This window comes from Nerophis ophidion, linkage group LG08 (assembly GCF_033978795.1).
Source record: "Nerophis ophidion isolate RoL-2023_Sa linkage group LG08, RoL_Noph_v1.0, whole genome shotgun sequence".
In the NCBI taxonomy this organism is placed as follows: domain Eukaryota; kingdom Metazoa; phylum Chordata; class Actinopteri; order Syngnathiformes; family Syngnathidae; genus Nerophis; species Nerophis ophidion.
Genome location: NC_084618.1, coordinates 27,344,030 through 27,360,507, shown reverse-complemented (window position 1 = coordinate 27,360,507; position 16,478 = coordinate 27,344,030). Strand labels below are relative to the sequence as shown.

Sequence of the window (16,478 nt, the reverse complement as noted above, 5' to 3'; positions counted from 1 at the left end):
TTGCACATTTGCAACAATTTTTAAATTGAACCAAAGTGCGCTACAGGTAAGGGACAAGCGGTGGAAAATGGATGGATGGATGCATGCTTTACAGGTTAAAAAGCATAGAGCAAAAAAAAACAAAGGACATAAACAATGAATGAGCTAAAATAAAGATAAAGCAATACGGTAAAAGGAGTCGAATAAAAAGTAATAAAAAAAATTACTAAATAAATAAAAGTACCATCCATCCATCCATCTTCTTTCGCTTATCCGAGGTCGGGTCATGGGGGCAGCAGCCTAAGCAAAAAGCGCAGACTTCCATCTCCCCAGAAATTGAAAAAAAAACAATGGAAGGCGGCCTATACTCTGGACAAGTCTCCACCTCCAACTTGTCCAGGGTGTACGCGCCTTCCGCCCGATTGTAGCTGAGATAGGCACCAGCAACCCCAAAGGGGAACAAGCAGTAGAAAATGCATGGATGGATTATCCAATAATGCAACAAATGTTTTATCATACATTTCATCCATCCATCCATTTTCTATTGCTTGTCCCTTTTGGGGTTGTGAGGGATGCTGGAGCCTAGCTCATCTGCAAGGCAACTTTATTTATATAGCACATTTGCAACAATTTTTTAAAATTGAACCAAAGTGCTCTACAGGTAAGGGACAAGCGGTAGAAAATGGACGGATGGATGGATGCATGCTTTTCAGGTTAAAAAGCATAGAGCAAAAAAAAAAACAAAGAACATAAACAATGAATGAGCTAAACAAAAGCAAAAGCAATACGGTAAAAGGAGTCGAATAAAAATAAAAATAAAAATTGCAAAATAAATAAAATAAAAGTGCGAGAAAGTGCCATCCATCCATCTTCTTTCGCTTATCTGAGGTTGGGTCACAGGGGCAGCAGCCTAAGCAAAAAGCGCAGACTTCCCTCTCCCCAGAAATTGAAAAAAAAAAGGAAGGCGGCGTATACCCTGGACAAGTTGCCATCTCCGACTTGTCCAGGGTGTACACCGCCTTCCGCCCGATTGTAGCTGAGATAGGCACCAGCGACCCCCGCGACCCCAAGGGGGAACAAGCGGTAGAAAATGGATGGATGGATTATCCAATAATGCAACAAATGTTTTATCATACATTTCATCCATCCATCCATTTTCTATTGCTTGGCCCTTTTGGGGTTGTGAGGGATGCTGGAGCCTAGCTCATCTGCAAGGCAACTTTATTTACCGTATATAGCACATTTGCAACAATTTTTAAATTGAACCAAAGTGCTCTACAGGTAAGGGACAAGCGGTAGAAAATGGACGGATGGATGCATGCTTTACAGGTTAAAAAGCATAGAGCAAAAAAAACAAAACAAAGAACATAAAAAATGAATGAGCTAAACAAAAGCAAAAGCAATACGGTAAAAGGAGTCGAATAAAAAATAAATAAAAAATTGCAAAATAAATAAAAGTGCGAGAAAGTGCCATCCATCCATCTTCTTTCGCTTATCCGAGGTCGGGTCACGGGGGCAGCAGCCTAAGCAAAAAGCGCATACTTCCTTCTCCCCAGAAATTGAAAAAGAACAACAATGGAAGGCAGCCTATACTCTGAACAAGTCGCCACCTCCAACTTGTCCAGGGTGTATGCGCCTTCCGCCCGATTGTAGCTGAGATAGGCACCAGCGACCCCAAAGGGGAACAAGCAGTAGAAAATGCATGGATGGATTATCCAATAATGCAACAAATGTTTTATCATACATTTCATCCATCCATCCATTTTCTATTGCTTGTCCCTTTTGGGGTTGTGAGGGATGCTGGAGCCTAGCTCATCTGCAAGGCAACTTTATTTATATAGCACATTTGCAACAATTTTTAAAAATTGAACCAAAGTGCTCTACAGATAAGGGACAAGCGGTAGAAAATGGATGGATGGAAGGATGCATGCTTTACAGGTTAAAAAGCATAGAGCAAAAAAAAAAACAAAGATCATAAACAATGAATGAGCTAAACAAAAGCAATACGGTAAAAGGAGTTGAATAAAAAGTAAAAAAAAAAGCAAAATAAAAATAAATTGAAAGTGCCATCCATCCATCCATCTATCTTCTTTCGCTTATCCGAGGTCGGGTCACGGGGGCAGCAGCCTAAGCAAAAAGCGCAGACTTCCCTCTCCCCAGAAATTGAAAAAAAAAATGGAAGGCTGCGTATACCCTGGACACGTTGCCACCGCCGACTTGTCCAGGGTGTACGCCGCCTTCCGCCCGATTGTAGCTGAGATAGGCACCAGCGCCCCCCGCGACCCAGTTGTAAGCACAATACCAATGGGCGCAATTTGCAAAATGCACAACCGCATTTTGCAAATTTAATGTCAAAATCAAATCAAATGTTTATTGGATTCATCACTATACAGTGTACATCTACGACTAAACTACTGACTAAAGTACTACCACAACTTGGTTTACTATTTATAAAATATAATAATGTAGGGTTACCTGGAACTTGATATAGCCCACCCGGCCTGAATCCACACTTCCCTTGCCAAACACCTTCGTTTCCCAACCCTCATGCTTGGATAAATAGGCCTTGATGCCATCTACGCAGTATTGGGAGACTGTTTTGCTGTTAGATCGCGTCCACATTTGCAAAGTGCGCAAGATTGGTGAAATGCTTACAACAACCCCGAAGGGAATAAGCGGTAGAAAATGGATGGATGGATGGAAGTCGCCACCTCATCACAGGGCCAACACATTTCAAATATTTTTTTTAGAATTAAAATAAATACTTTATTATATGATAGACTATTGTTTTCAAAGCAAGTTGTCTATCAAATTGTACACTGTAAGTATGACAATAGATTTTACAGTAAAAACTGGTAGCTCAAGTCACCAGGTTTTTACTGTACTAATTTTCCATTTATAGTAATACACAGTAAGAACAGCAACTAACTTTTGCGGTAAAAAAAAATGGTAGTTCGGTTACCAGATGTTTACCTTAAAAAAAAGTGTACGGTTATTCTATTTACAGTAAAATACCGTGAAAACAACTTTAAATTTTATGTTTAAAAAAAAAAAAAAAAACTGGTTGCTCAGTTACCTATTCTTTTTTCATTCACAGTAATAGACCGCAAAAACAACAACCATACATTTTACAGTACAAATAAATGTCAACTAAGTTGACAGAATTGTAATGTGCTCTTATTATATTTACAGTAAAATACTCTGAAAACAACTGTAAATTTTATGTAAAAAAAAAAAACGTTGGCTCTGTCACCAAATTGTTGTCTTTGAAAAAAACTGTAGTAATGTTTTTTCATTCACAGTAATAGACCACAAAAACACCAACCATAGATTTTACAGTACAAACAAATGTCAACTAAGTTGCCAGAATTGTAATTTAAAAAAGGGCAGCTTAGTAACAATAATTTTTCCGTAAAAAAATTGATACTGTTTTTCCATTTAGAATAGTACACTGCAAAAACAACCTTCAATTTAAGGTTAAAAAAAAAACAGAAACCTGGCAGTGCAGTCGCCTGAATTTTACTGTAAAAAAAAACTAGTACTGTTTTTCCATTTCAATAATACACCGTACAACCCACCCTAAATTCTACATTAAAATTCAGGTATTTACAGTAAAATTTACATATTCATCTTTACAGTCTCCGTAAAAATTACCATATTTTCTGGACTATAGAGCGCTCAATTTTAAAAGAAATAAATATTTTTCTATATTGTAGCTTTGCTATAAGTCGCAGATTGATACGTTGTGAAATGAGTTATTCACACAAATATTTATTAAATGTTTATTTACGTACCTCAACTGTTTCCAACGGCTTATCAAACAACATAAGTCATTGGGCGGCATAGGTCGGTTGGTAGAGTGGCCGTGCCAGCAACTTGAAGGTTCCATGTTCTATCCCTGCTTCTGCCATCATAGTCACTGCCGTTGTGTCCTTGGGCAAGACACTTTACCCACCTGCTCCGAGTGCCACCCACACTTGTTTATATGTAACTTAGATATTGGATTTTCACTATGTCAAGCGCTTTGAGTCACTAGAGAAAAGCGCTATTTAAATATAATTCACAAATTGTAATGAACCCACTCGCTCTCCAATCAACTAAACAGACTCAGTATTTCCATTGTCACAAGCACGTACAAATATGCATGAAAACACTACATCACGCAAGGGACGATTACGTATATAAAAATGTTTTTAGTTATATTGTAAAACTTACAAATGTGGCTTGGAGTGATTAAAAAAAAAAAGACTCCATACTAGTAGAAACGCAGTGGGCGGATACAAGGCAAAATGGCAACTGTACTTCCGGTAGGCCCATAGCTCAGTCCAAACAGGAAGGGCAGCGCAGCACCTGCAGTGAGCAAACTCGGCGAAAAAGATGGCACCATAGCACAAACAAAAACGCGCCTGTTGCGTGCATTTGCTTGTATTGGTTTTAAAACTATTTATATTATAGCCGGCCGTCAGCGAAGAAAAATCCATAAATTAGCCACACCGTTTATTAAGCCGCAGGGTTCAAAGGGTAGGAAAAAAGTGGCAGCTTATAGTCCAGAATTTAGGGTGTATAATATTCAAATGCGTAGGCATTATGTAATAATATCATGAGGCAAAACCCTGTACGTTATAAATGATTGCCAAAACTGCGGCGTGGCCCTCCGAGTACACGAGTTTGACACACCTGGTCACCTTTCAGCATTCACACACAATTATAGAAGGAGTTGATTACTGGTATTTAATCTTTGATATTATGATGTATTTGATGTTTATCTTCAGATTAGCTCACTGGGATATTTGCGGGGGAGTAACCATCACCTGTTTGTCGTGTCCATGGCTACACAGCTAACATAGTCCCCACCCCCACCCCCTCTCTTTTCCCTGCCCCCCCTCCTCTCATTCTCCTTTGCACCCTCCCCCGCCTCCCCATCCCCCCACTCCCCCTCCCCCTTTCGGCAACACATGAAGTTGACGTGACTTGGTGCTGGATGGAGTTTATTAATTTGGTTTTGTATGTTTTTTCTGTGTGATTATGTGTGCATATCAGATGACTAGAGCGGGCCAGCCGTTACACTACACTAGCCTGAGTCAGGCATTGTTTTCCAAGCCACAAATCCCCGATGGGGCCAACGCAGCCTTCACGGGGGGGATGTGACCCGGAGAATAGCCCGCTGAGCCTTCCAAGATGGACACCTTGTCTCTTTTTATTTTTGTTTTGATTTATTTTAATTTTTTTGATATCTCCATTTTGTTTCCTTTCATACTTTCCCATGTTGTCCACTCTCTGCTGTCTCTATCCAGAAAAGGTGGTTCTCTCTAGCCTTGTGATTTTTATATTTGTTATTTTCCCATTTGGTTTTGTTTTTTGATTATTGTCCAAACCCCCATGCCCCCTCTCTCTCTCTCCCGCTGCAGCTTGTATGTGGTTGAGTCGGCATGCCGCCGGGATGCTAGGAGGATGACTAACACTTGACTCTCTTGTCTCCTATGACCGTTGCCATAGTGAGAGGGTAGTCGCTCTCCAAGTGAGACCCGGTCCTCTCACGGACTGAACATCTTTATACAAAATGCTTCAACTCTCTCACCTGTTCTCAAGTCCACTTAGCTGATCTCTTTTTTTTTATACCACACAGTATTTGCAGACATATGTACTTAAAGGTGTACAGGGGTTGTAGTCGCCATCTCACGAGGCCTGTATCACCAAGCACAGCCTTCCTTGTTAAAAATGGATTATGTAAACGTTTACAAAGATAAGCGCGCTCACTTTTAATATCCAGCTGTACTGAGAACAACAACAAATGTATGGATTTCTGGGAGATTTATTTTGTATTTTTTTAAACGCTTGTAAAAATAGTGGTGCACAAATAATTGATATACATCCGAATCCCAGTTTTTATTCTAAATGGATTCATATTTAAACAAAATCTATTTAAAAAATACAATTTAAGAATGTTTTGATAAGAATACATTTTTAAAAAATGATCTCCATGCAGCCACAAGGAGCTTTTCTTACCTGTTTTGAAAAACCCTAATTATAAATATTATACCAAATAATGCATCGCGAGAATCGGTTCGAATCGAGTCACCCCAGGAACCGGTTCGAATCGTTAAATGCCCGAAGATTCACACCCCTCGTAAGAAAGCCGCTTGGTGGTACAAGCCCCGCCCACTCCCAGCCTGCGTGTGCGTCAAGAAAGCAGATGAATTGTTTTTTTTTGTTTGTTTGTTGTTGTTGCCAGTGCTAAAACTTGTTTTTCTCTGTATCTGATGTCCCGTGTGCTATTAGTGACGCAGCCATTGGGGTTGTCTTGTGTTGCCAAACCATCACCCCCCCTCTCCCCCCGCACGGAAAAGCGCCCACGCGTTGCTCGCGCGGCGTTCATGACCAATATGTTTCCAGTCCAGGTGACCCATGCATCCCTAAGTGTTGACTCACATTCTCTGCATTGTTTTTTTTAATTATTTTTTAAAGGGAAAACAAGGCAAACACACAGTTATCATGTTAGCAGTGTGCTAAGATAAACCAGGTGGGATGCTAGGATGCTGGGGGGGTAGTAAAAGACAATGAGGGGGGTGATGCGGGGGAAGGGGGGGACTGTATTCTCTGAGTTTCTAGAACAAGTCGCTTATGTTTGCTTCTGCCCTGCAGGGAAGATTCCAGAAGAGGCCAAGGCTTTGTCACTTTTGACCCCAACCACCCCCGTGCACAACCTCCTCTCTGGCGCGGGGCTGCTCCCCATCCCCACACCATCGCCGCTTCAGAACGTGAGTGTGATTAGTTAGCGTTTTCTGTGCCGCCTGAATTGAAGTACTGTTAATATTACAAAACCCAAAACCAGTGAAGTTGGCACGTTCAGTAATTTGTAAATAAAAACAGAAAACGATGATTTGCAAATCCGTTTCAACTTAAACTCATTTGAACCCATTGCAAAGAAAATAAATTTAATGGCCTACTGAAACCCACTACTACCGACCATGATAAAATCTTAACATTGCAACATGCGCGAATACGGCCGGTTTAGTTTACTAAATTGCAATTTTAAATTTCGCCCGGAAGTATCCCGCTAAAACGTTGCGGTATGATGACGCGCTTGCATGACGTCACACATTTGTAGAGGACATTTTGTTCCAGCACCATTCACAGCTATAAGTCGTCTGTTCTATCGCATAATTCTACAGTATTGTGGACATCTGTGTTGCTGAATCTTTTGCAATTTTTTCAATGGACAATGGAGACGTCAAAGAAGAAAGCTGTAGGTGGGAAGCGGTGTATTGCGGCCGCATTTAGCAACACAAACACAGCCGGTGTTTCATTGTTTACATTCCCGAAAGATGACAGTGAAGTTTTACTATGGAACAGAGCGGGCAAGCGAACACGGTTACCTACCACATGTCAACCGGCAGGTTTCGGTGAGAAAATTGTGGTAATAAGTCGGCTCTTACCGTAGACATGAGCGGAGAGCTTGCGTCGTTCCTCCTGCGCCTGTCAAAGAGGCAGCTGCGGACTCTCTTGCCTCCTCCCACCGGCCGCCACCGGCCGTCGGGTGCTTTCATCGTGGAGGAGGGGGAAAAAAAAAAATCTCAGCCCGGCCCCAACGGCCGCTTTCGCCTCGTCGGGAAACGTGGCTTCCCTCGGAGACACTGGCGGTCACCCCACCCGTGGCCACACCCCTCCGGCTTTTCTTTTCCCCATGCTGTGCCAAATTCCGTTGACAAAAGTGCCAGGTTTACGCCACTTTCTTGCCGCACATTATTGCTATTGGATTGGACCACACACACAAAGTACAGTGTATTATGCAGCGATCATTTAGAAAGATCGCGTTTCGAAGAGGGTCCCCTGCGAAGGGCAGAGATGGTCATTGCCACCACACGTCGACTGGTGCTGAAGAACGGTGCGGGGCCGACCTTCAGGTTGTACAGGTACGACCATATAATCTCACTAAAATACTAGTAACACAATAAGCAAATAAGGGATTTTCCAGGATTATCCTAATACATTTGTCTAATAACATCTGAATCGCTCCCACTGCAGTCTAGTCTTTTTTTTTTCTTTTTTCTAGTCCTTCACTCTCACTTTCCTCATCCACAAATCTTTCATTCTCGCTCAAATTAATGGGGAAATCGTTGCTTTCTCGGTCCAAATTGCTCTCGCTGCGGTTGGCCATGATTGTAAACAATGTGAGAATGTGAGGAGCTCCACAACCCGTGACGTCACGCGCACATTGTCTGCTACTTCCGGTACAGGCAAGGCTTTTTTATTTGCAACCAAAAGTTGCAAACTTTATCGTCGATGTTCTCTACTAAATCCTTTCAGCGAAAATATGGCAATATCACGAAATGATCAAGTATGACACATAGAATGGTCCTGCTATCCCCGTTTAAATAAGAAAATCTAATTTCAGTAAGCCTTTAATGTTCCAACTGAGAAACTTCATTTCTTTTTTGCAAATAATCATTCATTTAAAATTTAACGGCAGCAACATTTTGCAAAAAGTTGGAATAGGGGCATTTTTACCACTCTGTTACATGGCCTTTCCTTTTAACAACACTCTGTAAACGTTTGGGAACCAAGGAGACCAATTTTTGAAGTGGAATTCTTTTCCATTCTTACTTGATATACAGCTTAAGTTGTTCAACAGCCTGGAGTCTCTGTTGTGGTATTTTAGGCTTCATATGGCGCCACACATTATCAATGGCAGACAGGTCTGGACTACAGGCAGGCCAGTCTAGTACCTGCACTCTTTTACTATGAAGCAAAGCTGTTGTAAAACGTGGCTTGGCATTGTGTTGCTGAAATAAGCAGGTGCGTCCATTATAACGTTGCTTGGATGGCAACATATGTTGCTCCAAAACCTGTATGGACCTTTCAGCATTAATGGTGCTTTCACAGATGTGTAAGTTACCCAAACCTTGGCCACTTACACACCCCATACCATCACAGATGCTGTCTTTTGAACTTTGAGCCTACAACGAAACAGATGTTTTTTTTTTCCCTCTTTGTTCCGGTGGACATGACGTCCACAGTTTCCAAAAACAATTTTAAATGTTGACTCATCAGACCACAGAACACTTTTCCAATGTACATCAGTCAATCTTAGATGAGTTTGGGCCCAGCGAAGCCGGATTTGTTTTTGGATGTTGTTGATAAATGCCTTTCACTTTGCATAGTAGAGTTATAACTTGCACTTAAAAATGTAGCGACCAACTGTAGCCACTAACAGTGGTTGTCTGAAGTGTTCCTGAGCCCATGTGGTGATATCCTTTACGCATTGATCTCGTTTTTTAAGGCAGTACCGCCTGAGGGATCGAGGGTCTGTAATATCATCGCTTATGTGCAGTGATTTCTCCAGATTCTCTGAACCTTTTGATGATATTACGGACCATAAATAGTGAAATCCCTAAATTTCTTGCAATAACTCGTTGAAAAATGTTCTTAAACTGTTGGACAATTTGCTCACCCATTTGTTCACAAAGTGGTGACCCTAGCCCCATCCTTGTTTTTGTGAATAACAAAGCATTTCATGGAAACTGCTTTTATAACCAATCATGGCACCCTCCTGTTCCCAATTAGCCTGTTAACCTGTGGGATGTTCCAAATAAGTGTTAAATGAGCATTCCTCAACTTTCTCACTCTTTTGTGCCACTTCTGCCAGCCATTTTGAAACATGTTGCAGACATCAAATTCCAAATGAGCTAATATTTGCAAAAAATAACAAAGTTTCTCAGTTCGAACATTAAATATCTGGTCTTTGCAGTTGATTCAATTGAATATAAGTTGAAAAGGATTTGCAAATCATTGCATTCTGTTTTTATTTACCATTTACACAACGTGCCAACTTCACTTGTTTTAGGGTTTGTAATTTATCAGCCTTTTTTTGCTGAGTGGCGGAATTTGTTACTGCTTTGTCAGACATTTCCAGCAAAATTAGACTTGTTTTGAGGCTTGTTTTTTTTACCAATAACATTGAATCAATCTGTGGTTTTTGAATGTGTTATCAATCTTTTAAGTGTTTAGTGTAAACTAAAGAAGCACAGGAGTGTAACAAAAATTTGAACACAAATCCTGTGTTGGATGTTTTCTTCGTTTTATACCCCACAGCAGGGCTGGATGAATATGGCAAAAATATTGATCACGATTACTTTTGATCGATATTCAAATCATGAATAATAGCACAATTATTCATTCATTTGAAAATATGAAAAGTTATTTTACCACCAAAACTCATCTTGAAATATAAATTAAAAGAAAGAAAGTGAGGTTTTTAAGAGCTATTTCCTTCGACATACTTTAGTTTTTATCCCTGACTTTTATTACATTCAGGAAACCGCTTCTTTTTCAGCTTTGGACAATGTTGGCTAATATTTTAAGTCAACGCATAATTTTTTAAAATTTATCATTAAGTGTTTTAAGTACATTATCCAAGTGTAAGGTACTTTTAGGAAACCTTTTACTTTGTTAGCGCTGTCAGAGTGGATATTGCGCACAGCGTTCTTATTGGGAAGTGTGCTGCTGCTCTCAAATTGACGAGTCAAGAGACGACTTGTGGCTGGTAAAAAAACGGGAGAGCGTCTTACGTTGCGACAGCTGTCGTGTTTCTACGTTGATCTTACATCGATGATGTCGTTCACAATGACAGACACTGATGAGATTTGTTGTGGGTGTAAGGATTGTTTTTCTTTTAGCTTTGGAGTTGAATCGCTGTTTCAAGTGGCCATCTCCACATTGATTAGTTCATTGTTTCAGGGTATAGTTCGCAGTCCCGGACACATTATTTTCACTAACAAATGTTCCATCTTCTCACAAAGACAGCATTTGAATCACATTCATATAAATTTCCCTGATATTCTGCGTTTAACAGCAGGTTCCTTTTTATTATTGTTTAGTTTGTAAAAAAAAAAAAAAAAAAGGCTTTGAATTCCCTCCGGGTACTCCGGCTTCCTCCCACTTCCAAAGACATGTACCTGGGGATAGGTTGATTGGCAACACTAAATTGGCCCTAGTGTTTGAATGTGAGTGTGAATGTTGTCTGTCTATCTGTGTTGGCCCTGCGATGAGGTGGCGACTTGTCCAGGGTGTACCCCGCCTTCCGCCCGATTGTAGCTGAGATAGGCGCCAGCGCCCCCCCGCGACCCCAAAAAGGGAACAAGCGGTAGGAAATGGATGGATGGATGGATAGTTTGTTTGTAATTCCGTCTGTGGTCATGTTAACTTTAATCATATGGCCTTACTTTTTTTGTTGAGTTTAGTCGTCATTGATTAGGCATAATAGTGCTATGTCAAATAAAAAGTAGCAACCACAGTGAGATCCAAGTTAAATCCGCAGAGATTTAAAAGTAGACACTTAGATGGCAGTAAAAGCACAAAATCGTTAATTTTTAAATGACTGTACTGTTTTAATAAATTATAGCAGATAATAGCAATAATTATTTCAACTACAGAAAAAAACGCCACCAAAGACTTCCTTATTGTCCGGTGTCTGCTCTGTCGTCCACAAGTTGCAGACATTGTCAGTTTTTGTTTTACGCTTGAAAAGTGTTTGTTCATCTTAAACATTCATTTATAATATAACACAATTACAGTGCATCTGCAGAGTATTCACAGCACTTTACTTTTTCCTCATTAAAGCCTTATCCAAAAATAGAATACATTAATTTTTGCTCACAATTCCCCATAATGACAATGTGAAAAGGTTGTTAAAATTTTTTTTGCAAGTTTATTAAAAATAAGATACTGACTACTTAGTTTATGCACTTTTTGGCAGCAATTTCAGCCTCAAGTCCTTTTGAATACAATGCCACAAGCTTGGCCACTGTTGAGCGATTTATAGCGCAAATTTTTGCTAATCGCGCTAATCTCTAAAATGTCAATACTGCCTCTTTGCTAGGTCAGCATTGCAAATGGAAATATGTTCCTAATTGTCTTATCCTGGATAAATAAAAATTAAATAAATAAATGGAAATTAGGAAAGACGGACGCTGGTGTGTTGCGAAATCTTTGCACACTCCATTACCCAGAAGGCTTAGTAGTCGGGCTGTGAATCTTTGGGCACCGCATGATTTAGTTAGATCCGTAAGTGTAACGATTCGATTCAGAATGGATTGTCGATTCGTAATCAATACTTTTTAGATAACATTGGGTGCCACTTTTCTGATTGACTACATTCCTCCATAAAATAGACAAACAGCTTTGATAATATTTCGTATTTCTTATCTGTACCGCAAATATGGGCATCTACATTAACAATATGATTTGCCTGGCTGGAAAAGGCAAAGTTAAAAAAATATATATATAATAGGGGTGCACAAAAAAATCGCGATTCTTATTATGCCCGATTGTAAATCTCGTCATAATTTTCAAAAATTGACTGAAGAAAACTAAATCTATATATATATATATATATATATATATATATATATATATATATATATATAATATACAGTACAGGCCGAAAGTTTGGACACACCTTCTCCCCATTCAATGCGTTTTCTTTGTTTTCATGACTTTTTACATTGTAGATTGTCACTGAAGCCATCAAAACTATGAATGAACACACGTGGGGTTATGTACTTAACAAAAAAAAGGTGAAATACCTGAAAACATGTTTTATATTGTAGTTTCTTCAAAATTGCCTCCCTTTGCTTTGATTACGGCTTTGCACGCTCTTGGCATTCTCTCGATGAGCTTGAAGCACACCCGTGAAGTGAAAACCGTTTCAGGTGACTACTTCTTGTGGCTCATCAAAAGAATGCCAAGCGTGAAAAAAAAGTAATCAAAGCAAAGGTGGCTGTTTGGAAGAAACTAGAATATAAAACATGTTTTCAGGTATTTCACCTTTTTTTGTTATGTGCATAACTCCACGTGCGTTCATTCACAGTTTTGATGCCTTCAGTGACAATCTACAATGTAAATAGTCATGAAAATAAACACATTGAATGAGAAAGTGTGTCCAAACTTTTGGCCTGCACTGTATATATTTTTTAATAGATTTTAGATTTTTTTTAAATCGATTAAGAATCGTTACAAATACTCACGATTCATTCAAGAAGCAATCTTTTTTGACACCCCTACTTAGTAGCACTGTAGAACAGGAAGTAGGTCTGAGCTATGCAGGAAGACGACAATTTTGTTTTGTTACTAGAGCTGTCCGATAACATCGGACTGTCGATATTATCGGCCGATAAATGCTTTAAATTGTAATATCGGAAATGATCTGTATCGGTTTCAAAAAGTAATATTTATGACTTTTTAAAACGCCGCTGTGTACACGGCCTTAGGGAGATGTACAAAGCACCAATAAAACTTAAAGGCACTGCCTTTGTGTGCCAGCTCAGTCACATAATATCTACGGCTTCTCACACACACAAGTGAATGCAAGCCATACTTGGTCAACAGCCATACAGATCACACTGAGGGTGGCCGTATAAACAACTTTAACACTGTTACAAATATGCGCCACACTGTGAACCCACACCAAACAACAATGACTAAAACACTTCGGGAGAACATCCGCACCGTAACACAACAGAACAAATACCCAGAACTCCTTGCAGCACTAACTCTTCTGGGACACTACAATATAAAACCACCTCAACCCCACCCGCCTCAACCTCCTCATGCTCTCTCAGGGAAAGCTTATCCCAAATTCCAAGCTGCTGTTTTGAGGCATGTTAAAACAAAATTAATGCACTTTGTGACTTCAATTATAAATATCAAAATAACATTACCGGATATCTGCAAAAAAAGCCATTATCGGACATCTCTATTTGTTACATGTTATTGTTATCCGTCCTCGTCTGCACAAGAAACAAACATAAGTTTTGATCATACAGTTGACATGGACGTTTGAGCGGCAAATTCTATTGGCCCAGACGGTGCGGACGTTGGACAAAAATGCGAGGCCGCTTGTAATTTGGTTGAATTTGCGCAATCACAGTCCTGTGAACTTCTTCCACTGGGTTGAGCAGACAGCCTGTTGATTAGTTTGAGCACTGCTGCCACCTCACTGGAGACTTGTGTATTGCTCCAGCATGGATAAAGACAATAGTAGTGCATGAAGTACTGGCTTGCTCGTGGTGTTCATCAATGAAGTCAACCATCTAAACTTGGAAGTTTGCTCCTCAGCTGACCCTTCCCCTTGTCAGCGTCATGACAGCCGGCCTCGATACCGCCGCGTCGGCGCTTTCGCAGCCCCCCCTTGTAGGCAACGTGGACCCCTCCAAGGTGGACGAGATCAGGAGGACGGTGTATGTAGGCAACCTGAACTCACAGGTGAGCAACGATGTCGCCCCCTGCTGGCAAGTTGTTTGACGGCGGTCCCCCTCGCCCGCAGACCACCACAGCCGACCAGCTGCTGGAGTTCTTCAAGCAGGTCGGCGAGGTGAAGTTCGTGCGGATGGCGGGCGACGAGACGCAGCCCACGCGCTTCGCCTTCGTGGAGTTTGTTGACCAGGAGTCGGTCACCCGGGCGCTGAACTTCAACGGAGTCATGTTCGGAGACCGCCCCCTTAAGTGGGTGCCTCCTCGCTCTGACACGTGTCTCTTGGCGCTTTTTGATGTTTAATTTGTTTTTTTTACCCCCGCCAGGGTCAATCACTCCAACAACGCCATCGTGAAGCCTCCGGAGATGACGCCTCAGGCCGCCGCCAAGGAGCTGGAAAGCGTGATGAAGAGGGTCCGCGAGGCGCAGTCCACCATTGCCGCCGCCATCGAGCCAGGTACGATTCCGCCCACACGCCGCGCGGAACGCAGCGCCGTTCGGCTGACGCCGCGTTTCTGTCCGCAGCCGAGAAAGAAAGGCGCTACTCTGGTCACTCGAGTCGCTCGGGGAGGTCGCGGCGTTCACGGTCTCATTCGGGGTCGCGCAGGAGACGGTCGCGCTCCAAACACAGGTCAGTCGCCTTCTCCCCTGTCCTTGTCTTTTTCCCCCATTGTGACCGCGATGCTTTCGCTTCCTGTCTGAACAGGCCGCCACCCAATTGGTCGAGGAACGACTTGCACGCATCCAGGGGCGGCCACAGGAGGCGCTCTCGCTCCAGAGGCCGACGGCGCAGCAACAGCCGCACCAGGTTAATTACGACACAACCTTTGAACTGCTTTTTAGGGGTGCACAAAAAAATCACGATTCTTATTATGCCCGATTGTAAATCTCGTCATAATTTTCAAAAATTGACTGAAGAAAACTAAATCTATATATACATATATATATATATATATATAATATACAATATACAGTACAGGCCAAAAATTTCGACACACCTTCTAATTCAATGCGTTTTCTTTATTTTCATGAGTATTTACATTGTAGATTGTCACTGAGTGCATCAAAACTATGAATGAACACATGTGGAGTTTTGTACTTGACAAAAAAAGGTGATATAACTGAAAACATGTTTTATATTCTAGTTCCTCCAAAATAGCCACCCTTTGCTCTGATTACTTTTTCGCACACTCTTGGCATTCTCTCGATGGGCTTCAACATTCTCTTGATGGGCTCCAAGAGGTAGTCACCTGAAATGGTTTTCACGTCACAAGTGTCACTGTGGCGATGCCTTCAGTGACAATCTACAAGGTAAATAGTTTTTTATATATATATATATATATATTAGGGCTTGGCAACGATTAAAGATTTTAATCGAAGTTAATCGCACTATTTCTCCGATTAATCACAATTAACTGCATTGTATACGCAAAGCCCAATAATGAATTCAAAAGTAGTGTGTAGTGAACCTTTATTGGAATATTCTCCCACATGAACAAAAGCGCCAAAACATTTGTTGTGCAAACACAATTTAAATCAGTACTTGTTAAACAGTAGCAGTTAAACTGCATATTTTATGATAATCAACTCAAAAAATTTAAATACAAACATTTAAGCTTATTGCCACTGCCAGGGTATTTAAGTTATCCTGTTTGTTATGGAAAAGAAATATAACCTGCATACAAATCTCTTAGCCACAATCATAACATCCGAACAGGCAATTTCTGAGGTAACAGCAGAAACATTTTTTTAATCAGGGATTTTATGTTTAAAAAACCTATATCATAGGTAGTGGGCTGTTTTAGGGAATTTTTGATCAAATTATCCGTAGTAGCAATATTAATAATGTTGTGTTTATTATGCGTAGTGCACTTCAAATAATTACGACAATATCTAGGAATTCATATGACGGGAATTTTCCGATTGTTTGCTTGGTGCTTTGATAAACTGAACGCATCATATGCATGGTACTATATTGTGATGTTATGAGCCAGGGAATAAAAGAACTACCCTACCCAGCATGCAGCAGGAGTGACGAGCATGCGCGGTAGCCCGGTAAAGGTTGTTGTGTGTCGCCATGACGGCATCTTGTATGTTGTGATATGCACGCTCTGAACTTAAACGTTAAGAACTCAGCCAACACGCCTTGTCTGCATTATTCAGAAATAGACTACACATATACTCCCCTGCTTCACAGGCCGCTGGATGTAGCCGGCAAAGTATTTCCATGCTAGCTAGCAGGTTGAGC

At 40.9% G+C, this 16,478-nt stretch overlaps 1 protein-coding gene across 7 annotated transcripts in view; it reads left to right on the top strand.

Moving 5' to 3' along the window:
• The window catches only part of erbin (erbb2 interacting protein), a 117,597-nt gene that overhangs the window by 94,549 nt on the left and 6,570 nt on the right, over positions 1 to 16,478 (top strand). For 2 of the 7 annotated variants that reach the window (XM_061908169.1, XM_061908168.1), the window contains exons 27-33: positions 6,259 to 6,377; positions 6,622 to 6,737; positions 14,095 to 14,241; positions 14,303 to 14,481; positions 14,557 to 14,687; positions 14,756 to 14,861; positions 14,937 to 15,038. In XM_061908169.1, the coding sequence (XP_061764153.1) occupies positions 6,259 to 6,377; positions 6,622 to 6,737; positions 14,095 to 14,241; positions 14,303 to 14,481; positions 14,557 to 14,687; positions 14,756 to 14,861; positions 14,937 to 15,038 (900 nt within the window). Of the gene's footprint in view, positions 1 to 5,019; positions 6,378 to 6,621; positions 6,738 to 14,094; positions 14,242 to 14,302; positions 14,482 to 14,556; positions 14,688 to 14,755; positions 14,862 to 14,936; positions 15,039 to 16,478 lie in introns of those variants that run through there. The other 5 variants (XR_009807796.1, XR_009807798.1, XR_009807799.1 and 2 more) reach the window with 5 other exon arrangements.